General features: G+C 35.0%; 2 protein-coding genes across 2 annotated transcripts; both read right to left on the bottom strand.

Annotated features, from left to right (window-relative positions):
* Positions 1-7: 7 nt before the first annotated feature.
* Edc3 (enhancer of mRNA-decapping protein 3) lies at positions 8-4,465 on the bottom strand. The gene is made up of 6 exons (XM_076420374.1): positions 4,071-4,465; positions 3,711-3,877; positions 3,346-3,605; positions 3,085-3,233; positions 2,201-2,461; positions 8-1,916 (listed from the first exon to the last, which is right to left on the bottom strand). Exons 2-6 carry the CDS (start codon positions 3,866-3,868, stop codon positions 1,320-1,322), a joined length of 1,425 nt encoding a protein of 474 aa, XP_076276489.1. The 5' UTR covers positions 3,869-3,877; positions 4,071-4,465; the 3' UTR covers positions 8-1,319.
* A 1,036-nt stretch (positions 4,466-5,501) lies between these two features.
* LOC143207200 (uncharacterized) lies at positions 5,502-7,312 on the bottom strand. Its single transcript, XM_076420384.1, has 4 exons — positions 7,045-7,312; positions 6,231-6,400; positions 6,011-6,148; positions 5,502-5,935 (listed from the first exon to the last, which is right to left on the bottom strand). Exons 1-4 carry the CDS (start codon positions 7,130-7,132, stop codon positions 5,672-5,674), a joined length of 660 nt encoding a protein of 219 aa, XP_076276499.1. The 5' UTR covers positions 7,133-7,312; the 3' UTR covers positions 5,502-5,671.
* Positions 7,313-11,764: the final 4,452 nt, after the last annotated feature.

Raw genomic sequence — 11,764 nt, 5'->3', positions numbered from 1 at the left:
ATCAGCTTATTATTTTAATGGAAATTCATAATATTACTTGACTAAAATGGTACCGTTTCAGGGTCCGAAAATCATAACAGGAATTTTGTAAGTTATGGTTATGTAAAAACAATAAACATATAACATCGTTAGCATTACAATATTTCAGTTACATCTTTTTTCCATATATTTTTTTCTTACATTAGAATCATAAAAATTTAAATAATTACCATTTCAATCGATATAGCCACGCTTCATTGTGTACGTAATTAAAATATATAGCTATTCTTCTTTAAACATGATCTGTTGCTAGTTCATTCAAAGTTGTTCAATTGTTAAGAACTTTTGAAAAATTACGTTACGGTTATGTGTAAAATCTATCACTATGTGTCAAAATTACTTTCTCAAGAATATAAACTTATAAACATGTATTTACATATAAATTATAAATAACTTACTTAGGCTAGCTATAATTAAAATAAATGCTGTACAAATATTTTTTTTCATAACCATCTGCTTTAGTTCCATTATCATAGTCGACACAGTGTTTCTTGAAATTGTAATACACAATCGGGCACAATATATAATAAGATATAACTAATTTTTGAACACTGGTAAAAGCAGTTCTCTGAACGTAATTTACAATCACAAACAAGGGGATAAAACACAATAAACAACCACGTTTTATTTTGTGCCCCGAATAACTTAATGAATTTTCATTTCGTGCGCATTTTGATGGCAATCGATCAAGTTAACGGTGAATTTAAATCCTAGGTCACTTTATCTAATTTAAAACTAAGTATTTGACAAATTTTGTTATGTCAGTATCACATGATAAGTTCAGAAAATATAACATATTTCTCTAAGATAGGTTCTTAAAATCTAAAGTAACTTAAGGTTTGTTTCATCTAGTTACATCCAGCAAAAAATATATGCGTATTGTAATGGCAAACAATACTCACACCTATTCAGATGGACCAAGTACGTATAGTATCAAATCATCACAATTCGTAATGTTTAGATCTGCTAAATTTATTGCATCTATTGGATTCTGTTTTTTTTATAAATTCACTGTTTGTCTGCTTATTAGTTTCCTGTACGCTTATACCATTAAAAATTATATATATGACTTTACACATTAAGTTACAACGGTCTATACACAAACTATATTTCAACTTCATAACATTAAATGCGACGTTATCATTTCTCGTTATATAAATAAATTTGGACAATTTGCTTGCAAAAGTAAATATTATTTGATAGCTGCAAGGCTTAAAATTAAAGTTACAGTAAATTAAAATATATTATTAGAGGCATCGTCCTTATATAATATAAATTTGCTAAGAAGAATTATTTGAATGCAACGGAATGACAAATTTCGGTCCAAAAGGCGACTTGTACGTTATACCGACATCCGCGTATACTTTGTTTGGTAGCGCGAGATTACATAAGTATAATCTGCCATTATCAACACTATGAGACAACGGTAATCCACCGAGCAAGCTGAATTTACTGAGGATGCCCGGTGTACCGGTAGCCGGTGGTTCAATGGCTAAAATAGGTGCTCTGTTGCCGTTCGCCCATTTCGCTATGGGTGTGATCGTCTTCGGTGAATTTTCATCGCAAAGCGCCACGAGTATCAGGTCTACTACCCACGGTAAATACTTAACTTTAGTTTCTACCTTATTTCCAGTCAGTTTGTATAAAGATAATTCTTGCAAAAGGGAGAAATCTTCGGAATTCTCTACGAATACTATTGTTTTAACACCGTGACTAGATAACTGTCTAGCACAATTGACACCAACAGCGCCGGAACGATGAGGTCCGCACAGAGCGACGACTGTTGGCCATTGATGCGCGTTGTATGGATTAAGTCGATGGCTTCCTCCCAGCAATTGCAAAGTAATTTCTGCACCGGCACGGCCAAGAAGCTCCACCTGATCGATAACAATTCATTCATTCCCAATAAACCAAATATTCATTATTAGACTCCGGATGTTTATGCAAAATAAAAAGTGTGTGCATCAATTACAAGACGCAGGCGCTAAATTTGTATTCTTCATTAATAATTTTAAAATGTGGTGAAGATAATATATCCATACTCTTAGTCTTTTAATATTTTCACTGTTTTAAATTGCACTTGCTCATTTCTGTTATAAATGCATAAAATCCGGGGTCTATTGATTATCATCGAAATTATTAAATACTCTCTGATGCATACTCTACGTTCCCAACTGATTCCAAAACGATCTGCTGCTCCCATTAATTGGCGATGAAGATTCAGCGTTATGCTGGGAATTATCAAGCCGTTATCGGTTACATATTCTTTCTCATCAGGACTCGGTACTGTTATTTGTCTGAAAACGATTGGCTCAGCAACAATAACGTTTTCGTCGTGTCTGTATCTTCCAGAGGTACCTCGGTTATTTTCGGATTGCCTGACAATATCAGGTTTCAAGGAATTTATTTCTTGCCACACAGCCTGTGAAGAAACCATACAACTTTTAACATTGCTTCGATAAAATCTCATGTGATTCTTAGACAGGGTGTCCACTATTTTTTATGCTGCGCAAAATGTCACAAGGACAAATTATTTGGTTCTATTTGGTTTTAATATTCGGACGCCGTCAAAAGAACGATAACTTTTTTAATAATGAAATTTATGATCTGAACTTTTTTGAGAAGTTAGAGCAATTAGTTTACTGCAGGATGTGAAAAGAAATTTTTACAAAAATTGCAATTGGTCGGAATTGTAGAGAAAATACTAAAAGTTGCATTATATGCATTGTGAAAGTTTCATCGAAATCGGTTGATGCGGGGAAAAACGACAGACATTGAAAGATATAAGAATCCTTAGATTTATTGCAGTTAGAGGCCGAAAATCGTGAAAAACAGCAATTTTTACCATCTTTAAACGTTTGTAGCTCATTGCAACGTCGACCGATTTTGATTAAATTTTCAGAATATGTTTAATTGATACAGATCTATGAAATGTGTTTTTTAAATTTTCCGTATAGGCCTAAATAAAAAAGTTATGGTCTTTTTTAAGAGTGTACGAATATTAGTGGGATTGACTGTATGTATTTTGTATGTCTATGAACAAACCTCTTTATTAAATAGTGCTAAATTCTTCTCAAAATCAAAGTCTTGACTCAATGATTGGTCTATCGGTGTGCCAAATGTATTTTCATCTCGTTCTAATGCTCTTTGTCTGTGACTCAGTCTTTTCTGTATTGGTTTACTAGCAGAATCAGCTAAAAAAATATAAATTCACTTGATTTAGTGTTGTTTCTACACATTCTTGTAGTAAAAAAGAACAATACTATCATCTGTCAATGACACTATGCTTGTTACTATTTTATTCACCTAACGGAACCTTTCCATTTGTAGTTCCAGCTACTGGCTCCGTGGAGCAATGAGCATTGGTGTCAGGTTTTTTAAAATTGGATTGTGTTTGAGACGACGTAGACTGAGTACACGAGGGCACGCTTTCAGAAACTGATCTCCCAGCTCTCTTGGCGATAGGTCTCTTTACTGTTACCTTATTCTGTGCTTGATTATTATCGTTCGAACTAGATCCTGTCTCATTGATAGATATAATTTCTACGTTTAAAATATCCTTTGTACTGAAAACATTGAATCAATGAGCATCTCCATTATCTAAATTAGTTGAATCCCAAATGGTACTCCAAACAATATTTGCATTCAAAATCAAAGTGTGAATATGTTACCTTAAAACAACTACAGACGAGGAGTGGGGCACTCCGTTACGAAAAGCTTTCGAAAGTGTGACATAGTCTTTGTTCAAATCGACTATCTGTCCTTGGTACGTTCCAATTTCCTCTGTACATTTCACAGAGACTGTGCAGCCCACAAATTGTTCTGACATCTTGATTGCCTATTTGTAAATGCGAAATTTATCAATAAAAAGTGTTCGTTTATCATGAATGTTTATTTACGATAGAATTATTATTGCATGCGGGAGATATTTCTACCAACGATCTTTTGGTTTTATTAGTAAATCCGTCGGAAATTTTAAACTATCCGTTACAGAAAATCGGTACTTATTGGAAAATGGGAAACATACGTACCTAGTGCAAGTAATACGTAAACACAGCGAATTTTTAAAAACGTTCGTTCTTCTTGATGGTATTACAACGGATTTAAAATGTCGTTGTTATTTCGAAGTTAGAACGCAAATAATAAGCGTAACAATACATTCGCTAATGTGTAATAATGGGCATAAAATTTTCATGCATTTTCATCCCTACTCTAACCACGCACCACGCACGGTTTATAAAGGACTATATACACAACACGCCAAACGGAAAACTGATATAACTTCATACCATTGGTTCATACCATTGATTGCTCACTAACAAAAAATATCAAAACCGTTCGAATATCTGCTACAAAATCGTTAATACATTCCAAGGAATCGTATACCATACTAAATAAATATCTAATTTGCGTACAAATTTAAATTTTCCATTTCTTTTCCAGCAATGTACCTTCATTCTAATTCATGATAGTACACCATAGTACACGCATGTCTATTTGTTCATACATATTTTTCCCTATTTTTTATGTATTTATATAGGAATAAAGTATAATTTGTAGAATGTATAAAGAGAAAGACCGGTTTAATTGACTTTTGAAAAAGAAAAATATATTTCTTTGTTATATATTTGTTTCGTTGTATTTCTTGGCGACAATATTTTTCAAAGATTTTTGTATCAAGATCGAAGGATAGATACAATTTTTTTCTATTTCCTCTAATGTTTCCCTGTAATACAACCTTCAATACAATTTATTGCAAAGCGTTTTCATTACCAGAAAATTTATCAAAGCTGAAACTTTGATCAACTTTGATTAAAATCTTTTGATATTTGTGTCCTTGAATTGGGTGACCTCGATATCCTATATACACGCAGTGTTGCCGTTTCTTCATAGCAGAGAAACAAAAGTCTTGCAAAAGTCTGCACGCGAAAAATGGAAACAAACGTTCGAAAGCGTACAGTAAGGCACAAATTATTAGTACAAGTTCTAGAGCTATGTTCATGGAATACAACTTGTGCACGCGTGCGCAATGAAAGTTGGTTTTTAAAAATCAGTGGATTTTCGTTTCTGTAAAAATGTTCTATACTAATGCTGGCCATATCCCTGCTATATATATTTATTCCTGGAGAAGGGGGTCGTGTAAGTGACCTATTACTCTAATCGCATAAATTATTTAGAGTTCTTCCAACTTTTCGATTAACTCACACATTTTTCTAGACGATTTTATTTTAGGACGTAGAACTCGTACATACTTTATCGACGTATTTTTCAGTAATCTTTCTTTATGTAGTTTACGAAAAATTTTAGTAGGCTTAGAAATTGCTGCTCGCAAATTTCAAGTTCTAATTTGACACAGAACATCATGTATGAAATGCAGAATATATAATTTCAACATTCAGGATGAAATGATTCTGTTCAAATGTTGATTCAAGTGTGGGTTATCTATACCATAAGTCTCACAATTTATAAATAACCATATCAAAATGGTAAAAATGTTTTATTGGAAACTTGTATAAAATATAATTGCTAAAAAATGCAAAATATGCACAGCATTTTACATATTTACATGGAATTGTCCACAGAATTGCTTTGAATACAGAATAATACTCTTCCCTTAGCTTATCTTATAATTTTACAGGCTATTTAAGTCTATCTCTTTGCACTTCAGATTGTCTATCGTATTATATTTTGATTTTTCTGAGATCGATATTGCACCATATAGACTTGAGGAAAACTGCTTGTAATCATCCATCAGTTTATAGACTTGATTGCTTATGTCTACACATTGAAGTCCAGTTTCAACAGTTTTCTGCATTTCGCTTACACTGTCTTCAGAAATTGGATACTTGTCCAAAATTTCTAATTCTTCCTTCAGCGTTGCATTTAAAATGGTAGCCTGAAACGCGCAGATAACATATAAATTCAGCAGTCATTACAGTTTAGATAAACTTTTCTGTTTACAAATACATACTCTTTTTGCTCTTTGCTGCAAATCCTCCAGCTCGTCCTTCATATTTTTAAATTCTGTGTCTGTGTATTGTCTCCTCTGACATTTGTCCTCTTCTAGCAAAATATTGCTTGGTACGGCAATCGATTTATTTACGATATTCTAAATATTACGAGGAATATGAGATATGTGTATCGAATAAAAGAAACGTACAGAAGCTTCTTAACTAGACCGAAATAATTACCTCTATACTTTTCAAATGCAACAAAGCCTGCTTACAATAAGCCCTCTCTAACTGCTTCTTATTCTTTTCAAGTGTCTTTACATTCTCGTTATCAAGCTTATACTTTTTTTCGATAGTTTCGCATAGTTTCTCAACGGTGCTGCAGATCCTTTTCGAGATAAGATCCTGCACTACAAAACAAAAAGAAAATAGTCCATTTTCACAACGCGAAAGAATAAAACAAACCTACAATACAAAATTCATGAACAGCTTTATTCAAATAATTCAACATAGATACAAACAAAAATCGAACAAAGAAGCGTACAACAAAAAAAACGATTCAACGGTTTCGCCGGAATACATTGCTCTTGTTAAGAGCGTTCAGAGTATTTGGTTAAATCGACTACAAAAGGAAACAAAGAAAAATGCAAACGAAACTCACTCGACGTGTATACATTTCGATACAAGGTCAACTTTTATTTGCTTCAATTTGTAGTGTGAGAGGAGAGAGAGAGAGAGAGAGAGAGAGAGAGAGAGAAGAGAAGAGAAAGAAAAAAGAAAGGAGGATAAGAGGAGAGAGTGAGCGAGCGCGAGAGAGAGAAAGAGAGACAGAGAAGAAGAAGCGTTAGCCTTTGTGATTAACTTGGTACGCGATGGGCCGGTGAAAGTATTCCAAGCAATGGACGAGTGTGACTCTAGTCATGATCGAATCCACATGATACCAGAGTGCACCCGTCCAACGACCGGAATGTATTGTTTGGACCGATCGCGAAAATGCCGTACAATCTGAAAAGCATTCTCTCGAACGGAAAATGAAAATCGGCGGCGGCCTTACTGGTAGCGTACACGGCTCTTGAATGAAAGCCAAACAGCTGCATTTCGTATTCTTCCTGTTTGCGTTTCCTCGATTCCGTCGACGCCATTATCGTTGGACCGGCCCCGAATACACGCGAACCGCGAGAATCCTTCCGAGCGAGCACTGGATTAATTGTTATACTTTATCGAAGCAACCTCGTTCCCTCCGATGATCACACCTTGACGTCCGTTGACAAATGAACATGGCGTCTATCTGCCTGCGTACGACAGCGTCCTTTGTCCCTTCGCGTTCACTAACGCATCCGGATTCCCTCGCGAGACCCGTAGCCGTTTCAAAACCGACCAATCACCGGCCAGGATACGCCACCGAAAGTCCGTTACTCGAGCTACACCGGAAAATGCTTAGGCTTCTTCTTATTTATATGTTTCTGAGTAAGCGAATGCGGTAAGTTTTATCGCAACAATATTTATTGATAATCAACTGTAAAGTTTCTTTTTCTGAGCACTTAATCTTGCGTATTTTATGTAATTAGGTAAATTTACCGCCTGGAGGCTTCGCGAGTTTGCCCAGAGATGGCGCGGCTACCGCCATTTTGAAAACGGGACAGAACTGTAAAAAAAACCTCGATTTCGATGATAACGATAATTTGTTTAATTTTGTTTATTCAAATTTGAATGCGGTTCAATGGGTTTTAATAGATTTACCGAAATATGGATATGGATAATGAGGTTCTCATTGTGTTAAAAATATAAATGAAAACTTTGTCAATTCGTACAGATTTTCAATTTTACAATGAGCTGATAGAAAAATTAAATGCTCAGACTTTCATTCACGGTTGAGGGAACAAAGAAAATTTCAAAGATCTGTGTGCAACATATAGGGTCTTTCACATTAATGAAACGAATTGCAACATTGTAAAGACGAGATACGACTTTGTCCACGAATTATATGCTCCGGAATGAGTTACTTCACTGCAAGTGTGTACATTTTGTGAAGTTTCACAGGGGTTAGGAGATAACTGTAGTGGGATATAAAGTAAGGGCTTTGTTTATTATCAGAAGGAAAGGAAGGGAAATAAAAGACCCCATTCACCTGGCGGATATAAAATTTAAATATTGTTTGATACGCGGGTTATCAAAAGCCTACGATGTACATACTTCCCTCATACATTGTACACTTAATTATTTACCGCAAGAGAAATTTAAAAGTGACACTTTAACAGTCTGAATAAATTTTTTAGAAATTCAGAAGGCACGTGCTCGCGCGCGCGCGACTTTCTATCTATAAAATAATCACACTTTCAAAAAGAATCGCATTTGTACCGCAACTCTGGATATTCGAAATAAAAATGCAACAATATCGATATCGATAATCCAAGTCTCTGACTAAATTTACAATCGAAATAAAGGTCACCATCGGACGCCTTCATTGTCGATCATTTCCACTGATTTCTATTCATATAGTTTACCTAAAACTTTTATCCGACCTACCTTTTGTTACCCAAAGATATGCCCAGGTAAGCAGGTCATAACGATAATTTCAGGTGTCTCGTTTTATTCACAAGGACATATACATATTTTCATAAATATGGAATACCCAAACCAGTGACATCACCAGAATTTTTTGTACCAGTGTGACTCAATCGGTTGATACGTCACGCAATTTAACCGCGAACTATTTTTACATTTGATGCTCGCTAATGTCGTTTAAACTGTTTTTCCGAGTAAATTAATCATGTTGTATGAGAGAGCTGCTAAATTTATGAATAAGAGATCTTTCTCCGGATTGTGTACACTCTTGCGAAAGCGACTAATTGTGTGGTAAACGCTGAAATCGCGATATGGTAATCCGGAGTGACTCGAGAGACGAAAATGCTCAGCGTTCTGCCATTTTTGTATGCACAAGAACTTTTTTCTTCATCACATAGTATGCACAATATGTATGCTTCTAATTTCCAAATACATTTTCGCAATTACAGTCATAGTCAGAGATTGACGATACATCAACGTAGCATATATTTTGGTGAGGAACGTATAGAAAATGGATGAATAAAAGCTGAAAATTTGTGGGTACATTCCCTAATAAGTACCTACACATTAGTAAAAAAAAAAATACATAAATTTATTTGCAATGTTAGTTTGGAAAAAATTCTAGAAAGCATACCTGCTTTCAGTTCTTCGGAATAGTCACTCGAAATGGGGATTCTTTATAATTACCGTTAAATTGTTACAGAAACAGTGATTTTCGGAATCGTTACAAGTCTAGCTTACATCTACTGATACTGATATACAAAGTTGGATCAATACCCGCTTGTTTTTCACCTAACCGAGTTGAAACCCGGACCTAACGCAAACCTGCCACGGTCTGGAGTTAATCAGACCTGACGATTGATACCCGATCGTTTTCTTTTGAATCGGCACGGCGGAAAAGGTATGCAAAGAAGCGAATGCACTCACTCATTCGTCTTGTACACAATGACGAAGTGAATGGGCGAATCGAAAGGGGAGTTCAACGAAAGCGGCTTGTGAATGCTTGGTTCTCGCGCTTGCACGCGTCGTCCCCAGACTCATACTTCATTCGCTTAGAATTCTGCGCGTCCATGTAAATTCGTCATTTGTTACACGGTCATGGTTTTGTCCGGCCGGCCACATAAATCCACGTGTAATCGGAAGTCTTCGGAGTTGTTGCTTGCCTCGCGTTCTTCGAAGGACGATAAGTTATTAAGCAAATCCTACGCGTTGACATTGAGCATGATTCCTACTCGCTGGAATGCTGATTGCGGATACACGCACGGACTGTGCAAGTCCTGAATAGACAGGGGAGACTTTTTATGGTTCCAGGATAAAGGATATTAAAGAGACAATTTTTTTCTAGCCCGGGATACTGATGGACCATCTATTGTCCATCGTTTAGATCCTTTCTGATTTTCGGTAATTTAGTTAATAATGATCGTATGTAAAACTAGGTTGAATTTTGTCGAAATTTGCGAAAACACCTGTGAGAAGTGTATATCAATAAGTACTAGTACTTCGTTTTTATTTAGTTGTTCTATAATCATTTATTTATATTGAATCGTCCTGTGATTCCTAAATGTTAAGGTGGTATACACAAGACTCAAGAAATCTTGTACTTTGTTCTGGTAAATGTTCTTTAGAGAAAAAAAGCTTCGTGAGGTCATCTAGTTGCCCTAATATTTTATAATTCTCTAGCATAAGCAAAGAAAATTGTTTGTATCTATGTATTGCAAGAGACAGGACCCAAATACACATTTTATTTATTCTCTAACAATCTGAAGAATTTTAAAATAATACATTCTAAAATCATGTGTTGTCATTAGACTGCTAATTTTTCTATATTTACGAAAAAATTAATTTTTTTTTTATCGTGTGGAAATGCCTTACGCATAATTATGTGGGGCTCCCTCGGGGAGGGGGTCGCCGAGCTAACAAAGCTACGAAGAAATTAACTGGGTGAAATATAAAACAATGAAAAATATTATTTAAAAACCTAAGAATGTGTTGTCATGTTGTTTTCAATGTAAAAACACCATTATAAGGGGTGAAATGAATTTTTATTTAACTACTGCTCCCCACAATTGATGCAGAATATTTTTATTTTGAATAAAGATCCGCATTGTCATTATAATTATATTTACATTATATAATAACAAAAATGAACAAGCGCAATTTAAAACAGTAAAAATATTAAAAGAGTAGGAGTGTTCATATAATATTTTCACCACATTATTATTAATGAAGAATATAAATTTATATTTAGCTCCTGCGTCTTACAATTGATGCACAAACTTTTTATTTTGTATAAACATCCGGAGTCTATTAATTACTTTAGCCAATAGGTAATGTGTTTTAAGTTATCAGAAAAGGCGCCTTTAAGTTCAAAGTTTAAATTTCAATTTTCAATTTTTCGTACCTGGTTCTGTATATTGAAGATTAGTTTCTATTAAAAACTTGGACCTGGTGCTGTCAATTTTTCAGGAATCCGTATTTAGGGTAGGAGGGGATGGTCTACATACACTATACTGTGCAAAAGAAAGAAGCACCCAGTATAATTATAAGATGTAATGACATACAATATCTTTTTATGTAGAAATTGTATTGTACAATGATTGATTTATCCCATTTGTAAGGAGGCTCGGAGGCTTGACACGACACGTTGTAATCCGTTGCTCGCTCGCAGGGAACTGTTTATTTAACAAAATCTGAACGTAACATACATTTGTTAACAAAAGCGCTAAAGCAACGCATAAATCAATAAAATTATATATAACAGTATAAATCAATAAAATTATATATAACAAAAAATAAACATATAAGTAAAACACTCAGTCATCCACACGATGGTATAAACATTCTTACACATTTAAAGTATTAGATAATCCGCAATAACACATACATTCTCAGAACTATTCAATTAAACAGCGGAATCCTTTTTCAACACTTACTGTGTTCTTATTTGACTTTTTACGCTTTTCTATTAAATATGGCCGGGTGCATCTTTCTTTTGCACAGCAGTGTACTTTGCGTAATTTCCCAGTGATCTCATTGAGAAGGAAAATTGGTGTAATTTTATGGGTTTGGTCCTGGTGTGAGTGTCCTGCGACACAGAATATCGGCATAGAAGTGCGGGCGCGTGTCATGTTCGGCGTGTATTGCGCAGCCGGTTGGCGCAGGTCCCCGTAAAAAGCCGGGGGCGCGATTCCGCTGTTCGGATACCGCGC

The sequence above is a fragment of the Lasioglossum baleicum genome, chromosome 3, assembly GCF_051020765.1.
Source record: "Lasioglossum baleicum chromosome 3, iyLasBale1, whole genome shotgun sequence".
In the NCBI taxonomy this organism is placed as follows: Eukaryota; Metazoa; Arthropoda; class Insecta; order Hymenoptera; family Halictidae; genus Lasioglossum; species Lasioglossum baleicum.
This window is presented reverse-complemented; position numbering and strand designations above follow the sequence as displayed.